We start from the raw sequence: 19,693 nt of genomic DNA, 5'->3' as shown, positions 1-19,693 counted from the left end.
ATTGTATTGTACTGTTGATTGTGATGGGTGTTACCATGGCTACAGAGGTGCTAGCTTTTAAAGTACAGTGCTGCTCAATGAAATCCAGTCGCATTCCTCAAGTACGCGCCGGGCGTTGCGCAGCCCCCGGACCTGCAAACACTGGGCTGCGAAAATGTGCAAGGCGCAAACGTGAGTGAGTGACGCGACTGGACTTCATTGAGCAGGACTGTCGACTGTAGATGACTGTACTCTGTTTTCCCATGGTGCATGTACCGGTACATGTACAGTAGGCATTGGCGGATAATGCTCGAAAAGGTGGCAGATTCTGCTCGAAAAGCAGTGAAATTGGCAGAACCATACAAACCTTATGGCGGGCAATTCCTCGAATTCTGCTCCATTTCTTTATCCACATACCAAACAGTCATGCATGAAACTTACCGGAAAAAGTACCGAATTCTGCCAATTTTTCTGCCGGCATTATCCGCAAAGGCCTAATGTACAGTGATGAGACTTGTCAATTATTATCATTCCTTGGTCCTGGTACATTACTAGTACACTGTAGATCTACATGTGCCCCCTAGTTGGGTTTGTGTAAAACCTGTCAAGGCGACCACTCAGACAAGGTGACTGTCACGGAACACAACTACAACTAGGACCAAGAGATCTCATTTCCAACAGGGTCCAAAAAACCAAGGTTTATGCGACGTCAACGCGGAAGTTGTGAGAAAAATGCGATTCATGTTCAATAAGTTTTTTTAGAACTCATGTTCAATAATGCGAAAAAACAGGGACACGGCCGCGCAATCACGCAATCCACGGAGGACAGCAGGGAGTCGTATTCGGCAGGTCTCACTGCACTATACTGTGTAAGTACAACGTTTCGTTTGGAATTAACTTTCGCTATATTCGTTAGGCCAATAGGGGGCACGAAATAACTAAAGTTTGTACCAAAGTAACCAAACTTAAGATTTTTTCTGCACGTTCGGGATGACAGACACAGACCTCGACCAAAAACGAAATTTAGTACGTAACCGAGAGCGTACTCTTGAGTCTTGACGTAACGAACCCGCCGGTGGAGTGATCTAATGGGCCATTCACACTACGCCCAGAATGTGGCGTATGTGACGTTTTCGTCCGGATAGCCATGACAACATGGAACGTGCCGGGAAAATCGTACCCCTGATACAAAAACGTAGACGACGTATCCAGACCCCTGTACCGAGTTTCGTTCTGTCGTTCCCAGCAGTTTGTATCCAAAAGAAGCTGTACACACAGCTGTGCGAGCAGCGTGTGCTGGCCTGTGTGAATGCACCTGCATGAAAACGACGTCTGCCAGTACGTCGTATTCCAAAACGTGACGCGTATTGTAACGTAATATGAATAGCCTAAAGACTTCGTAAACGAAAATGTGTACTTATACGGTATCAACTACCAAGAGTACATACTGTAAAGTGAGAAATTTTCGCTAGAGATTAAATTTCGCTATTTTCGCGACCATCACACATTCGCGAATATAAATCGCCGCAACCCCCTCCGTACATTGATTGTAGACAGTACAAGATCCGACTGAAGAGATAAAATCGCAAACGTTTCTCATCGTGAACCAGCCCGATTTATGAAAACGCTAAATTTGCACGCCGTGAAAGTTTGTCGCTTTACAATAACTTTTTGATTACTTTTTATGGTAGGATTCTCCCATATCCCACGCAATCAACTGAGTAAGTATGATGCCAAAGTAACTACCACAGAAAAGCATCGTGCATGACCGAGGAACAAACAACCAGTCAACTGCTTACATGTAAAGCTCTCTAGCCCTCGGGTGAAGAGAGAGGGTACAATAAAAAGGCAGGCTCCCGAAGGAGGGTATGGGCAGCTGAAATGAGTAAAAACGTAGCATGCGTACAGTGTGTATAACTAGCAAGGTCAAAAGGTTTTTTTGCGTGCGGTAAGAACACGAAACGTAAGAACGGGGGTTACGCACTCTTGGCTACATGTATTTTTTTTTTTTTTTTTTTTTACTCGTCTGAGACTTTTATTACAAAGCACAAAGCACGAAGAAGTGTAAAAGCAACAGAAAAATGATAAGGCACCCATTTTGATAATCCAGGGGATGGCCCACGCCTGGTACTGCCACTGCATTATAAATTAATCATACGTGGCTACATGCAGTACAGTGCTGTTCAATGAAATCCAGTCGCAACCCTGAAGTACGTGGCGGGCGATGCGCACATTGCGCAGCCCTAGGACCTGCGGGCACGGGTCTGCGAAATGGCGCAAGGCGCAAACTTGAGTACCGCGATTGGATTTCAGTGAGCAGCACTGCATAAACACACTGTAGTGCATGCAAGGAACAATGCTACTGCTGGTTACTCTAATTTCAGAAATTTTAGGTTCTCAATATTTTCGGTATGAGGGCAAAAGGCCAGGTTAGGTGAACAGAAATTTTCGGTACAGAAAAGCAGTTCCCTATTGGATTAAGTGTGTTAGTGATTGTTCGGTGTATTGAAATTGTAGGTATGAAACAGACGCACCGAAAGTGCCGAAAATAAAAGTACACCGAAAATAAAATTACAGTACTTCGAAGTATTTTTTAAAAGTCTGTTAGGATGAAGACGGGAGCATGCCGGGGCTCATTGTCGGACTAAGATCTCTGTCTCTGCCTATACACAAGCTACAAGTCGTAGCAAGTCTAGAATTTGAATCAATGGAATTTCGGTCTAACTGCCACACATTGAAGCGTGGGAGGTACGCGCGTGAAGCGTCCAACCCGATAGCGTATAATTTAATAAAGAGAAACAGCCGAATAGGATAAAATCTGCGCACGTCGGGATAAGAAAGATAGTAAAAAAATATTATTCATCAATCGAGGGAATGGAAAGGGGTAGCTCACAATAGCCTACACACAATCTGAGTGAACGGCGAAGAGCATGTGCAAGTACCACCACCGATTTGATCCTCCAGCACTGAAGAGGAGCCGCACACGCAGGAAGGCGGACCACCGGCCAGCACACGGCCTCGCCGCGCAGTCGCAGGCGGGGACACAGCAGCAAGGTAAGCAGAGCAACGTACCGCTTGGTTTTCGGGAGTTCTGTATTACAATTTGCGGTTTTCACAAATAAAGCTTTGCAGTAGAGCAATGTGGTCCACGGCGGTGGTGGCGGCAGCTGTCCATCTTGTTAACTATCCTCTGGTGGCATGCATGGACGAGCTGCCACGGCAGAGTCGTTCAGAAACAATTGCCGCCCGATGTTAAATAGAAATATCAGAAAATAAAGTCCTCGATTCAAACACTGACCGCAGGTCTCGGCATAGCCGTATCGGCGACATCAACCCAGCACCTTCAAACTCAGCTACTCACCATGCTGGCAGAATATGCCTGGCAAAGCGAACGCATGGCTACTGGCATCTGCCCACACGCCACCAAGAGATGCACATATGTGTCTACTGTCCACGAAGAGTCGTGAAAGAGATGCACAGGCGGGTCTTGTCCACCAAGAGATGTACATGTGTACTGTTCACCAAGAGATGCCCATGCGTGTACTGTCCACAAAGAGATGTACATACGTACTGTTCACCAAGAGATACATGTCATGTGTGGCTTGTCCACGAAGAGATGTACATGCGGTTCTGTCCACAAATAGATGCCAATGTGTGTCCTGTCCATCAAGATATGCACGTTTTGTCCTCCTTGATTTGTGCACAGTTGAGTGCCGAGCAGGCGACACTATAGCAGTGTACCGCAGTGCCACGAGTACCCCCTAGGGATGACATCCACTGCAGCTCTCACGCTCGCTGCAACAGGAACGGGAAGCATACACACACATGCACACGTGTACACACACACCAAAACACAATGGAAATAAGATGGATAGAGAGAGAGAGAGAGAGAGAGAGAGAGAGAGAGAGAGAGAGAGAGAGAGAGAGAGAGAGAGAGAGAGAGAGAGAGAGAGAGAGAGAGAGAGAGAGAGAGAGAGAGAGAGAGAGAGAGAGAGAGAGAGAGAGAGAGAGAGAGAGAGAGAGAGAGAGAGAGAGAGAGAGAGAGAGAGAGAGAGAGAAAAACAAAGAAAGAGAGACAGACAGACAGAGAAAGAGAGAGAGAGAGAGAGAGAGAGAGAGAGAGAGAGAGAGAGAGAGAGAGAGAGAGAGAGAGAGAGAGAGAGAGAGAGAGAGAGAGATTGCTGGCCATGTACTGCTAGAATCGGGGCTACTCCACATGCACAGTTTACATATTCTAACAATCTAAAGACTCACCCTCACCCCAACCCCGCACACACACATCTCCTAACATCACAACAATATCATCCCAGATCACCCGTGCAAGATTCACTTTTACCAAGTGATATAATTATACTGCTTGAACTAGTACTTGAACGTAGATGGTTTGATGAAGACATACTATGCAAGAATCCATGAGTGCTTACAACAGTAAGGTTTCACCTCAAATCCACAATACACTGGTCTAAGATTGAAGATGTGCGTCAAACTAGAAACAAATCTGCACTGCTTTCCCTTCGTCAAACACTCCAAAAGTAAAATCATGCTGAATGTTGGTCCATTACCCCCCCCCCCCCCCCTCTCCCAAGGTGAAGTGGTAAAGTAATGCAGCATGTGCTCCATTACTCCCCCCCCCCCCCCTCCACACACAATCCAAAAGTAAATCCTGCTGAATATTGGCTGGTCCATTATTAGTACACTTAATACCCCCCCCCCCCCCCCCCCCCGGTCCGGAACCACCGTGAAAACTCTAAACAAAGGTATTGCAGCAGCACCTAGGCGTCACACAATCTCAGACCATGTGTTGCTTGGACTTGAATGCCATTGGTCGTCTCCATGGCAGCTGGTGACGTCGCACGTAGGCCATCACCAGCAGCCAGGTAGCCATGCAGAACAGGACGTAGTAGACAAAATTGGGTACGGTGTCCGGATGGTGGAAGACGGCGCTGTGGTCAGCTGACTGGTGAGGTTGCCTTCGGTTCGGCCCAGCTCTGTAACAGCGGGAGAGTGAGAGAGTGAGTGAGAGTGAGAGAGTGAGTGTGAGAGAGAGAGAGAGAGAGAGAGAGAGAGAGAGAGAGAGAGAGAACACACACAAAACACACGTGCAGGTAGTACACACATGCGAAAGGCAGAGGGCAAGCAGGAAAATGTAGGCAAATCATCAAACACATCAAGCACATCATGCCAGTGAGCGCGTTAGATTATGGCCGCGAATCGATTCGCGCTACTCACATCACCACATCTGAATAGGGCGAATGGATCCGAATCGATTCCAGGGCTCATGACACGAAAATCGAACAACTTGAATGCATGCGAATGGATCCATGAATCGATTCAAGTGCATAATCGAACGCACTCAGTGTGTGTGATTCTCGACACCTATAAGTCCGTATGCGACGTATCACTCTCGGTAAGATTTTCTTGTTTGTTCAATCATTGCAGTACCATCGCCCCCCCCCCCTCTAATTTCCACCCTTGGCGATTGTTGCCGCACATGTGTTGACTTACAGTACATGCCAGCACACAATCGTATGTGCCCCAACCCCCCTGTCCCCCCCCCCCCCCCCGAAACACACACAGTCATGTGCAGCCCCCCCCCCCCCCCCTTCTGATACCAGACCCAAACACACATAGGAGCATACACGCATTCTAACCTGGCCATTATCAGACCAGTGAACACCGGTGGGCCCGTAGAAGTGGAATAAGAAAGTCAGAACAGACGACTCTTCCCAGAGCACAGCAGCATCATGGGACGCAGCGTCGCGGAAAAGTGATGACTTGCGACACTCACTGCAAAGACCTTCCGACGGGAACTGGGCCTGGTCGGAAAAGAAATATGCCACCGCACGCACACATACACAAACGTGACATATTTATGCATGAGCTGATAGCCCACAGTACATGCATATCAAGTTCAACACACAACACACACACACACACACACACACACACACACACACACACACACACACACACACACACACACACACCACACACACACCATACCACACCACACACACCGCCGCAAGAGCAATACCTTGGGATACGCTGGGTCGACGGTCGTATCCTTAGCAAGACGCTGATTTACTTTGTTGTGTGCACTCCAGAGCCACATGACAGCCTCGTGATTGCTTCGCACCTATGCACGAATGTTCACATGGAAGTACACATGACAACTACGTCCACAACCACCGCCATATAACACCACAAGCAGCACCAGCATCAGCAACAGCAACACCAGCACCAGCAATAGCAGCAGCAGTCCCATCAAAACAACAATCTTGTTGTTTGGCTTTATTTAGAGTGGAGTTCCAAAACAGGCCTAAACCTAATGACAATGGTCCCACTGATAATAAGAGAAAAGAAAAATACATAAAAATAAGCGGACAAACAGAACAGAAAAGAATATAAGTTAGATAACTAATATGAGCACGGTAGCAGGGAAAAAAATGTCACAAGCACGGCAACCGGGAAGAAAGGAGTGAGTGAGAGAGAGAGAGAGAGAGAGAGAGAGAGAGAGAGAAAGTTAGCGACGACCACAATGCATGAAAAGACATTCTGTGATACTGTGCTGTGACACCGTGCAGGACACACCGCGGTGGCACAGCTCTACTACACAAGCTCACCTCGTGTTTAATGTTCTGCGACATCTCCAGGAAATGCGCCCGGCAGTCGCCACAGCTGAAGAAATGCTCAATGTAGTCACGGATGGCAAGAACAGCAAAGCGGCCGTCCACTCCTGATGCAGACAGACAGACACACACACAGATACACATGGACAGAGAGACAGACATACACACACATACACACACGGACACACACACGCGCGCGCGCGGGGATAGGTAGACGTAATGGTTCTTAGTCCATTCTAATCGTCGGGGACACGCTGTGGCAGAGACCTATGCTGACGAAAAGCCAGTGTCTATTCAGTAACAAGTCACTAAGTGCACACGTACCTGCAACACGACGCCGCATCAGGACATGATTGTCCGTACTGATACCTACACACAGCAAACAAGACAGCAGATTCAAGAACGAAATGTAAGACCTCTTCGTGTAGCGAAAGCTGTGGGTAAAGCCTCTCTCACAAAGCAGTTCAGCCGGAGCCCCAACCCACCACTGACGGACAGATAGGTAAAAGGTAGACAAAGAAACAGAAAGAGAGGTAGATACACCGTTGCAACTTGTAAGCTGGAATTCGCATATTGAGTACTCTCGCCAGGAGACGATAAGCTAGCTTTGTAGATAAATAGTGTACATAGAGAGGGATAGAGATATAGAGAGATAGATAGAGAGATAGATTGCGAGAGAGCGAGAGAGAGAGAGAGAGAGAGAGAGAGAGAGAGAGAGAGAGAGAGAGAGAGAGAGAGAGAGAGAGAGGGAGAGAGAGAGAGAGCCCAAACCACAGGCTATACCTTGTAGCAGTTCACCATCGGCAAGCAAAGAACAATGCGATGTCATCGTGTGAAACAGGGTCCACAGACCACAAGGAAAACCACGCTTGCCAGGGACACTGCCCGCACACCCCACCCAACGTATCTTGTGAGGAAGACTAGCAGATGGGCTCTACACCAATTACCAACGTAAACAGACAAAGAGACAGAGAGACAGACAACAGACAGACAAAGAGACACAAAGCAAACACTTTTTAAATTAATTGTGTGGTTTGGCTAACGACTGTTGTGCCACCTATCCACCTATCCAGCCAGCCATCCGGCCATCCAGACAGCCATCCATTCAGCCAGCCAGCCATCCAGCCACAAACACACACATGAACACAGAAGCAGATCTGTGTTGACCATGTGTTCAGCGGATTACCAGTACCTGACAGACTAGCAGACACGACCTGAAAAATCAACCAAATACTGCTGCTGGACATAATGTATCATTCTGGCCAGTTTCTAGAAAAGAAAAAGGACCAAGGAACTACAAGTTACGCTATAATGTCTACTAACATCACCAGTTACTAAACAATCAGCTGATGTGATAACACTGGTCCTTTTTCTTTTCTACAAATTCATCCTTGGCTCTCCATCCGAGTCCATTCTGGCCAGTTGCGAAGTGTTTTCATTTCGTTCACGATATAAAGTAAAGCCAGACTGCAAGCCTTCAGTAGCCCCTCCATTTAGTTGCAACACCCCTCCTCTACCTCTTCAGCATGGTCACAACACTCCTCCAGCAAAACCCATTGAACTGGAAGAGATCACGCTGATTCAGTAGTCTACAAGGGCGATAGAGGGTATTTTAGTGTGGTACGGTCAACCAACTGAAGTGCTGGGGGGGGGGGGGGGGGGGCTCTGGTTCAAAATTCGGAAATTTCGAGCTCGGATCAGTGCGTTCTATTAATTTTAGGGGGGAAAGGGTCAAGAAGTGGTACGGTCAATGCCGTAGTGACCGTAGCGTGTCCAACGCCCCTGCTATTGTGCTAACGTTAGACACGGTGCGTACAAACCTGCATGGCCTTCATGCGCGCCCAGGTCACGGAGGACAGCGTCCGCGAGTGCTTCTGCAACTTCAGCTGACGTAGCAGGTTGACGACAAACTGTCGCACCTCCGTTGGCAGTGGCAGACACTGTGCATAACAATGCATTGTGACACACACGCACACACGAACACACACACGCGCGCACACACACGCACACACCCACGCACGCACACACACACACACACATAACATAGAGAGACCAGCAACAAAAAGTCACAGTTTGCGTGAGATTCGGCTAGAGGTAGAGTTTTCCGCATCCGTAGGAACGCCACCACCCTTCAAGGATCAAGGCGCAGATGCAGTTCGTAAAGCGGTGGGAGGGGAGTAGATAAGACCCACCACAAAAACTGGTCAAAGGCCGAAAATCCCATTCACTGCATCCATGAGACAAGGGAATGCACAGATTATTACGCGATTCAAAACCTCCTTACACTCAACAAAAGACTGGTGATACAAATTTCATTCGTTTCACAAAAATTACTTTTTCGGCCGGGCTCAGCATAGATTCAACTAAAGATATACTGGTCCAAACCCATTTTCATGCTGAGTTAGAAAAAGGATTTCAAACCAAATTCGCCATATTTAAAGTCGAATCTGAAAAAGAATTACTTCTTCAGCCGGGCTCAGCACAGATTCAAGTAAAGATTCACTGGTCCAAACCTATCTCCTGCTGAATTAGAATAATGCTTTTTTAGCCTATAGAGCTTTTTCAAGGACGCCTTTCCCGCCACCGTCCCGGCGATCACCCCGAGATTGTGGTGAACAGGTCGCATGTCAAAATGCACTGAAAGTTACACGAAATGTGACAGGTTCGTCCCCACCAGTGCTTGGAGTGATTCTGAAGCTTGTTTCTTTTTCGCCCGAGCCATGGAAGGGCTTGCTGGCAACTGCTCTGACTCAACACAAGTGTCGGACATCAAGAGGCACCTCCACGCATCCATTCCCATACAAAGTGAACGTGAACTGGGCTTCGCCTGTTCACCAGCGATTCAAAAATGTCTCACACGGGACCCGAAAAAGTGACCGTTGGTACAACCTTGAAAAAGCTCTATTTGTATATAAATTCGGCATATTACAATTGGATTCGGAAAAGCTCACACAGCTCAAATATTTCTCCGGGACTGTTACTGGAGGTACCGACTGCACTCACATAATGTACAGTTTGAAGAAACTGCGAGAGAGCTTCGAGCGACGAGCCATGAATGACGGAGTGAAGAGGCACCTCGTGGTGGATGATGGACGCCAGAGCGCTGACAATGTCCGTCATGTAGATACCTGGCCTGCATGACGGCAATGATGATGATGGTGATGATGAAGAAGATGATGATGATGGCAACAGCATGAACAATAAGAACAGCATAAACACAACGTGAACAACAAGAACAAGAACAGCATCAGCAGAGCCAGTAGCATCATCATCAGCATCATCAGTTAGTGGTCATATATAAGCGCAGCGCCACGTGCAACGTACTGTAAACAAACAGGACAGTGAAGCAGGATAGAATGATTGATTTGTTTATTCCTCCGGTATGTGTTGAGTTGCGGGCTATTCCTAGGTGCGTGCAGTGCTCGCTCCAGACCTGCCCGGGCAAGGGGAGTTCTACTGTATGCGAATACTCACGCTGCCTTGGACTGTACAGACTGAGCCACCACTGCTGCTGCGGCTGCTGGTTCATCGGCACCCACGGTGCCGTACTCCGCCGCGTGGTGAACGCGTCCACACAGCGACAGCAGCAGGTCGCGCGCACCGTCTCTGCTGCAATCCGACCTGCAGTTACACATACATGTACACACACACACACACACACAGACACACACACACACACACACACACAGACACACACACACACACACAGACAGAATTGGCAACTGAAACCCGACCCCCGAGCGGTGGTGCGTTCACATCCTAGCGGTCTCTATTTCGTAGCTTTACTATCCCGTGTTGGGTCTTTGCGATGTCAGCGCACCACCGCACTGTACATACACACAGAATTGGTTCTTTACAGCCGACGTTCCTTTTTTTTTTAACAGAAGTGCAATCACACACCATATTTCTTCAGCACATGCAACTTGTCAAACCAGGCATGCTGCGAGTGAGTGCAAGGACGCACCAAGTCTTGATTGCATGCTCTCCAGCAAGACACGGCTTGTCATAAACGAAAACAGTTCAGGGTAAACAGTGTATGGGTTCAGGCAAGGACATGGACAGCGGTTCGCTTTCTCACGAAATTCGCTATAGTCGAATTTGTTACAAGTGGAGTCGATTGTATATCCGAACCAGGAGGTCCAATTTGATTTGACTATGACATTCGAACTTGTCACGGCAACGAAACTGCCAGACACCTGATAATGAAACCCGGGGACTGACAACACAAGGCCCACGCTCTGCGAAGGAAGCAGTTTCCCCGACAGTTGGCACAACCTTCTGTAGCTATAACCTTTTCTTCAAACTGTCGTCAGCAGCGCGGGCTTCTGAACTCGTGGTCTGGAGGCAATAACGTTGTGAATGGCCAACCAGCCTCGGTGTTTATTCAGCAGCTCGCGGAGCGACACTGACGTACGCTGCTGTCTGGAGTTCGCGAGGTGTTCGTCGTGCCCGAAACGGAGTTTCATCGTCAGAAGCTGAGCTACAGAGAGAGAGAGGCCACCATTGCATGGGACACACACAGCCTAGCTAAGGAGACAGGCCACCATTGCATGGGGCTACTTACAGCAAGTTCTTCTGTTCGCCATTCCAGGCAAGTAGGGAGGGTAGAGTGCGTACGTTGTGTCGTCCGATTGTCTGTGCAAGACAGCGACGCAAACAACAAGGTGCGCATAGACATTGTTTACTTGTATACCAGTGTGTTTGCACAAACACGTGTGTGCGTGCACACATACACACACGCGTGCACACACGCGCGGCCACGCACGCACACACATACACGCGTGCACACACGCGCGTCCACGCACGCACACACATACATACACACACAAACACGCACACACACTTGTACTTGCTCACTGCCAAAACTGGTCACGTGGGTCTCCCCGGGAGAGGGGAGAGAGACTCAAAAGGCATCTTAGAAAGATGACTCAATTGGCTATTGAACCGCCCAACGGCTGACACACCCTGAAATCCCCAAACTAGGGTGGACTTGAAATGATCCCACTTATGTGCTCACCTCACCTCAGTAAATGGGCGAGGACACGCACCCCCCTCCCCCCCCCCCCCCCCACACACCCCCACCCACACACATACTTACACACATGCACACACAGATCTCTCTCTCTCTCTCTCTCTCTCTCGGACCACTACAACCAGGACCAGAGGAATGCTATTTCCAGCCAAGTGACCCTGGATACGAAGACCACCTCTGCACAGGCACCACATTCATAAGTCCCCCCCCCCCCCCCCCTGAGCGGTCGACTTAGACAGGTTTCCCTGTACCTGTGTAGCATTCAGAATGTGAACATTGGACAAGAAAGCACCCACCTCATCATCAGTGACGATGTGAACCTTGACCGACGGACAAACGAGCAAATCCAGTGACAACTGCAGAAACCAAAGAAACACAAACATAACAATGAAAACAGCAGAAAATTGACATTGCACTTCATAAAGAAAAAACATCACAACCGCTGACAAGCAGAAGCAACAACAATAGCAACGGTAGCATCATCATCATCATCATAGCCTAGGAGCTGTGGCACCACTTATGATCCACAGCAAGAAGGCAGCAATGCCTGTACCTATGGTGACGTAAAATAAAGGTAACATATAACATAATAATGATGATAAAATATAATAATTATATCACACGAAAATCCGGTGGAACAAAAAAAGTTATTAAATGTCTCTACTCACGAGTTTCATGCTGAAAAGCAATCATCAGGAGACTGGGGCTATAGTCGGGGTTGTGTGGTCTTATTCACTATGGGTGTTGTCCCATGGCAGGTATGCAATGCTAGCGTTTCAGCGCGAAGGCAGTGTAAGCGAGCAGTATAGTGTTATGCGGGTGGCATGGGAGTATTAATATATCATCAGCAGCAGCATCAGCTTCAGCGGAAGCATCCCCCGAACAGCACAGTGGACAGACAACACCAGGGTTACAGGTACTAAGTAAAGTAAAAACCGGCCCTAACACTGTAACAGGATGCAGTCGGTGCAGCGAAAACTGTCCCGATACGACAGGATTCCGCTTGAGCTAGCGATGCACGCTCGAGCCACAGCACGTCGGTGCATGGGAATTCGTCCGGTCACTACAGGACTCCGCTTGGCCCAGGGTCCGGCAAACACAGGTTTTGCTGTATAGTCAAAGCGGTTGCAACCAATCAGCTACAGTCCAGGGATGGCCTGTGAGCGTTTGCCAACGGAGCCAGATAATCAGGGTCAGTATACAGTACTGCACTCTCGGTCGCAGAAGAATTGGGGGGGGGGGGGGGGTCAGCCTGCTAGCCTAGACCGTTTTTATTTTCATGTATTACAGTCTATGCACAGTTAAGTCACCGTGGATACATTGGTATGCTGTGCTTGATGAAATCCTAGCCTCGTAGTTCTTCGGCGCCTGGCAGTACTATACCTCTAGAGGTAGGGTGAAGCAAAACGAATCGGGCCAAACCCGACGGTCGCACAATGCACACACACACATACCTCAGCACCCAAGTAGGACTTGCTCTCTTGGAAGACGATGCCAAACTTGGACGCCTTGTCGAACGTGAGCTCAGCTGGATGTTTCCTGTGAGGTGAATGAGAGCAATGTAGCAAAGAAGAGAAAAAAAGGAGAGCGGGAGAGAAATGGAATATATTCATGAGTGAATGCTTGAAAAAAATATGACTCGAGCTACCGTAGCTAAGCGGTAGAGCATCGTGGGCCAAAAGCAAGGGTCCGGGCTCGAGTCGTGGTGGCGACAGCCATATTCTTCCAGACTTTCACTCTAACTAATGACGGGAAGCTACTTTGAGTAATAGCTATCCAAATGGGCGGGATGTTCCCAACGTCCACCATACACTAACACTTTGAAGCGCAAAACGGAACAAAGGGACAGGACACGTTGAAACAGAGCGGGTGCAGCGGCCAAAAGACAAGAACACACATAACAGTAAACCTAGGAGTCAGAGGAAGAAATTTGAAATGGTCGCTCACCCATCGAACTGCAAACTGGGCCATGTGGATGGTTTCACAGCCTGATCTTTGATTACATCAATCATTCGCTGACGTAGGTAAGACGACTTATCGGCCGATTCTAAAACACCAACGCAAACAGGCAAGTGAGTGAGTGAGGCTCACACACGCACGCACGCATGCAGAGAGAGAGAGAGAGAGAGAGAGAGAGAGAGAGAGAGAGAGAGAGAGAGAGAGAGAGAGAGAGAGAGAGAGAGAGAGAGAGAGAGAGAGAGAGAGAGAGAGAGAGAGAGAGAGAGAGAGAGAGAAAGAAGTCAGCCGGAATCAGTAACCATGTATATGCACCGAGCCACAACGCATGACATGAAAGCACTGGAACCCGTAGATTAAAACAGCATTCACAGAGCAGTGCACACATCAGGCATACAACTGACGAATGAGACCCAAATTGGACAGGTCGACAGTGAGAACACAATCATTTCGATTTCCTTTTCTCAGTGTCTGAGTGAGGTTTTACAGCTTCAGAACCAGCATGGTGCACAGCACCCACTGTATACCGCCCAATATTTGCGTCCCTAAATTTTCGTGATTTCTTGGAACCAGCGAGTTGACGATGGCAACTGTTCGTGAAGCACTGGGGCCACCTACTGTCGTGGACATGGAAATCCGGTCGCACGTCTAGCGGCCCAGGACGCTGGCCATGCAGCCGTGGGTAAGCGGTACATACGCCCTGCAGCGCGCTGGTCGCATCGGATCAACGTGACACTGCGTGCAACGACAATACGCTCTGTACGCGCTGAGGGCGCCGGCCCCGCTCATCCGACTGGATGTCCATGTCCACGACAGTACATACACACACTGTTGGAGTGTGATTTCCCGCTGGTAAATATTCGCGTTACTCTGCTCGCAAAAATAGTGAATATTAGTACGTCGCGAATACAAGCCACTGTACAGTACCTGACTTTGAGCCATCGCCATGAAGGGGGATACCGGTGAAGAGCCGACCATCCGATGTCGTGTTGCCCTGGTGGATAGGGAACAACTACATACACCGCACCAGGCATGTCATCGACATAAAATACACGCATTTACACAAACACACACACAACCACACACACAGACAGACAGACAGACGCACACAGCACAATGAGAAATGTTTGTGCCACAAACACCCCACACAACCACCTGGACATGGTTTTGTAGGGTGTTGAACAGTGCATTGCTGATCTATGGTCTGTCCCCACAGGATACCGCGATTCCGTGGACGCGGAATTTTCCGCGTTATAGGTTATCATCCGCGTTTTCGTGAGATTTCGCATAAATCCCGCGTTATTCATGAGAATGTACGAGAAAATAGTGCATGCTGTTGAAAATGTACTACAAAGTCGTATGGGTTCATGAGTTTGTACGACAAAGTTGTATTCTTGCATGCGACTGCACGCTAAAGTTGTACCAGTGACAGATAACTCGTGCATACTAGACACCAGACACCCTTAGCAAACAACGGTAACGCTATTTTTTTTTACGGTACTCGTACCTTGATCACCCAAATAGCGTTGAAGCTGCAGCGTATAAACGTTATGGGGGCTGATTTATCGTTGTGACCAACGGTGCGTGTTTTGGCCAAATATTGCATAGTCCGTACGTATTTCACCTTGTATCGCGTATATGGTGACAAAAATGGTTGTACCGCGCGAAATCAAAGCTATTCTCGTGGCAGCAGTGTACTAAAAATAACGTGCATATTGCTAAAGGTCGAACCCAAATCACGGTATTTTCCCCCTTACGATAATACCGTTACAACATAACGTTTTTTTGCTAAGGGTGTCTAATGACCGCATTAACCCGCATATTTGCCGCATAATCCCGCATATTTGCCGCATAATGGCCTGTTTTCGCCCGCATAATTATGCGCATAATTTTAGGAACTCGTCCGCGTTATTCTGTGGGGACAGTATGGTTGTGTGGGGTGTTGAACAGTGTATTGCTGATCTATGGTTGTCTGGGGTGTTGACCAGTGCATTGCTGATCTATGGTTGTGTGGGGTGTTGAACAGTACATTGCTGATCTATGGTTGTGTAGGGTGTTGAACAGTGCATTGCTGATCTATGGTTGTGTGGGGTGTTGAACAGTGCATTGCTGATCTATGGTTGTGTGGGTGTTGAACAGTACATTGCTGATCTATGGTTGTGTAGGGTGTTGAACAGTGCATTGCTGATCTATGGATGTGCAGGGTGTTGAACAGTGCATTGCTGATCTATGGTTGTGTGGGGTGTTGAACAGTGCATTGCTGATCTATGGTTGTCTGGGGTGTTGACCAGTGTATTGTAGATCTATTGTTGTGTAGGGTGTTGAACAGTGCATTGCTGATCTATGGTTGTGTGGGTGTTGAACAGTGCATTGCTGATCTATGGTTGTGTGGGGTGTTGAACAGTGCATTGCTGATCTATGGTTGTGTGCGGTGTTGAACAGTGCATTGCTGATCTATGGTTGTCTGGGGTGTTGACCAGTGTATTGCTGATCTATGGTTGTGTGGGTGTTGAACAGTGCATTGCTGATCTATGGTTGTGTGGGGTGTTGAACAGTGCATTGCTGATCTATGGTTGTGTGGGGTGTTGAACAGTGCATTGCTTATCTATGTCACGTGGGGTGTTGAACAGTGCATCGCTGACCCCGTGAAGCCTCGTGTACGTCGATGCCCTGCCCATACGCATAACCATTGTGATTAGAAGCAAGAGTGCAAGTACACGAAGACGGACTGTGCAAGCCCGCATACGAGTTCAGAAAAAGCACAACGAGGCGCGCATGTCAGTCTAGACACGGAGCGACAGAATAACCAGGATTTCTTCACGTCAACCCTCTTCGAGCGTCATGTGCAAGACTGTAAGCACCCATCTCTTTTCCCCCCTTCTTCTTCTCTTCTTAACCGTACGGAGTTTCAAGCCGGATAGCAAATTCCGTAAGCACTGCGTTCACGGTGGTCCACCTTACCCTGATATCCGGCACGGAGGAGATCTTATGAGCGGAGCAGAGGCCTAGGTTGCTGTCGTCAGCACAATTCACCGACGCCACTTTAGCCACAGGTGTCCAGGCTGAGCATCGGGGACAAAGACACGCGCAAGCACACCGATGTCAATACAGTAACACTTCCCGGATCCGAACGTCTACCGGGTACCTTTCTGACAGATCTAGAGTCACAAGAATCGGCATTTCAACGAAAAAGGCCCCAAAAAAACTATTGACGCCTTATCAGGTGTGCAAGAATGGACTCGGATGGAGAACCAAGGATCAGTTTATAGAAAAGTGCGGTGCAAAGTTATTGCATGAGCTGATGGTTTAGTAACTTGCGGTGTTAGTGGACGTTATAGCGTAGTTCTTTGGCCCTTTTTCTTGTCTATCAAAAAACTATTGGTTGGCATAAAAATATGTTTACTTGCGCTCAGTATTAAATAGGGGTGAAACAATTATACCGAATACTCGAGTACTCGCTCGGTTTTTTCAAAAATAATCGTACTCGTTCATAGATGGTACGGGCATTTACCACAGAAATCAGCAGTTTCAGAGCAGCATTCGGCAGATATTGATGTGCAGAGTGTGTGGTGAACATTTGTTCACGAGTAGAGAGAGCCCAAAAGACCCACCAACTAATATCCCCGAGAAAAATGACTTCTACTCGGTTCAATCAGGGTTGTATCATGTGATTTTAAGGCCCTTGGTGTGCAATTTTTAGGAGATGAAGAATACTCGAATATTCAATCGGAGAAAATCAGAGTACTCGAACTCGGGATCTCAGTGCCAACTTTCACCCCTAGTGTTAAAGTATGTAAGTTCTTAGTTGCGGGCAATTCCTGGTTACGAGCAGTGCTCAGTGGCAACCTGCCCAGACGAGCAGTGCTCAGTGGCAACCTGCCCAGACGAGCAGTGCTCAGTGGCAACCTGCCCAGACGAGCAGTGCTCAGTGGCAACCTGCCCAGACGAGCAGTGCTCAGTGGCAACCTGCCCAGACGAGCAGTGCTCAGTGGCAACCTGCCCAGACGAGCAGTGCTCAGTGGCAACCTGCCCAGACGAGCAGTGCTCAGTGGCAACCTGCCCAGACGAGCAGTGCTCAGTGGCAACCTGCCCAGACGAGCAGTGCTCAGTGGCAACCTGCCCAGATCTGGGCAGTTTTACTGTATACATGAACGATCACAGAGGCGGTGCGGTGCGGTGCGCCTTAACCTGCTACAGTGTAGAGTGCTCAATGTCCTGCTTTCCGTTGTGTGCCTCACGTGTACACGTACGCTCGTACAGTCGACTTCGCTAATAACGACTGCGGATATAACGACAATTCGCGAATAACGACAGAATTTCCATGCCCGGAGCAAAGTCCCATCTAACTGTAATACATATAATGAGACTTCGGGTATAAGGACACTTCGCGAATAAGGACACTTTTCTGATGCCCCCGCCGAGTGTCGTTATACGCAAAGCTGACCGTACTCAATCACCGGACAGCTACATGTAGTTGTTTCGACCGTGTCTCTCTCGGAGCTCAGAGCTACCGGCCGAACCGATTGCAAACAAGTCTAATGAACAACGGAAATGCACGCTTGCCAGTGCCTGGCGGCAAAAGCTGCCGGCGAGGCAGGCCTTATAAGGGAGTCCACATGCCGGTGACACTCGTTGAAACGTGGCTGCGGTACCAGAATTGCGCAAGCGGCGGCTCGTTATACATGTTGTCACAATGGCCGGTTACACTCGCCATGCTTGTGCGCCGAGCATGCGGCTGTCATCTACCACCGGGAGATGGCTGATACGGAGAGAATCATGCCCGGGGGCCCGCATCTCGATGTGCGCCAGCGGCCATCACGCTGACCAAACTCTCAGACGTAAGGCCACGCCAAGTTATTTCTATGTTTCGCGTCACCGCCCCGCGTGCCTTTTCCGGAAAATGTCCGACGCGGAACATGGAATTAACTTGGCGTGGCCTAATCGTAACGTGGGTGCAAAAAAATCCTGACAGATTCTATGATTGATGGTGACTGCAACACGCGGCCTAGCACTGCTTTTCGGACCACATTTCTTATTGAACGCGGAGTTCACCCCGAGTGCCGTGTCGGGATTTTCTGGGACACTGACTACACTTGCACAAAATTATATCACTAGAGCTCCAAACGCACCTTTGACGTCAGTGGCGTGTGCTGAGTATATGGGAGCATACTGACGACAGTGTCCGCACGTGCTTGCGTAGAACTCCACCAGCCACACCGAGCTGCTCCTATACAGCGCACTGGAGAACTCAGCCTCGCCACGCAGCTCCAACACATCGCCATTGGCTGCGTACAAACTTTCGCATGCCACGCGCGCCACCGCCGACAGCAGGAGCGGCACCAGGGAGAGTACGACTATATTCCTTGGCTCCATTATATTAATTTTATAACTCTCTCAACTGGCAGATGTGTGCTGCATGCTCACGATTCCACGAGAACCGCCTGAGGAAACGCACGTCGACAAACTAGCAAAACAATCATTGTTCAAATCTTCTGGTACGCGCTGTAGATTTACGAGTTTGAACTGGAGTAATCCGGGAACCCTTGTGCCTCCGGCTAGACATGCACTGCAGCTTGTAATGCTTCCTCAAGCCTTTTTGGACAAAGATAAAACACGAACGCACACAGAAGATTAGTATCCAGTTTACTGAAGACAACTACCTACTAGTAGTAGTACTGACTCGACTCCGACGAAGTATGTTTTTGTTTTTGAGAACGAAGTCAGAATCAAGAATCGATTATGATTCAATAAAAATGAAGCTGGCATATCGATCAATCGATCATCATCAGGGAGTCGTCAAATAAGTATTTGACGACTCCCTGATCATCATCATCACATCATGTCAGTGCATGCAGAGCGCACATGCATCATGCATGATTGTGTTGCTATAGCGATCGACAGCATTGTGAATTCTCACGAAAATCCCATTATTTTGCAATAAATAATAGTTAATACCGATATGCTAGCTTTCGCAAATATACCACCAGGCCAGGGCGTCAAAATACTTTGAACGCGGTATTAAAGGGGAAGTCCGGTGAAAAATTTAAATTTCAGGGTCGGTAGAGTTTCGGCCGCTGAGTCGAATGGTGTTGGTCCC

The 19,693-nt window shown here is 48.5% G+C and overlaps 1 protein-coding gene across 2 annotated transcripts; it reads right to left on the bottom strand.

The window, feature by feature from the left end:
* Window positions 1–2,339: 2,339 nt before the first annotated feature.
* Window positions 2,340–19,259, bottom strand: LOC135830059 (sulfhydryl oxidase 1-like). 2 transcript variants are annotated; one of them, XM_065342442.1, is made up of 17 exons: window positions 18,726–19,259; window positions 16,558–16,658; window positions 14,524–14,608; window positions 13,588–13,687; window positions 13,095–13,179; window positions 11,937–11,996; window positions 11,173–11,243; window positions 10,083–10,229; window positions 9,612–9,741; window positions 8,429–8,548; window positions 7,392–7,542; window positions 6,933–6,977; window positions 6,603–6,715; window positions 6,014–6,115; window positions 5,631–5,795; window positions 4,752–4,967; window positions 2,340–3,774 (listed from the first exon to the last, which is right to left on the bottom strand). In XM_065342442.1, the coding sequence occupies exons 1-16, from the start codon at window positions 18,967–18,969 to the stop codon at window positions 4,929–4,931; spliced, it is 1,758 nt and encodes a 585-aa protein (XP_065198514.1). In that variant the 5' UTR covers window positions 18,970–19,259; the 3' UTR covers window positions 2,340–3,774; window positions 4,752–4,928. The 2 variants fall into 2 exon arrangements, with proteins under 2 accessions (XP_065198514.1, XP_065198515.1); XM_065342443.1 differs by having other exon boundaries at window positions 4,775–4,967.
* Window positions 19,260–19,693: the final 434 nt, after the last annotated feature.

The sequence above is a fragment of the Sycon ciliatum genome, chromosome 13, assembly GCF_964019385.1.
Source record: "Sycon ciliatum chromosome 13, ocSycCili1.1, whole genome shotgun sequence".
In the NCBI taxonomy this organism is placed as follows: Eukaryota; Metazoa; Porifera; class Calcarea; order Leucosolenida; family Sycettidae; genus Sycon; species Sycon ciliatum.
This window is presented reverse-complemented; position numbering and strand designations above follow the sequence as displayed.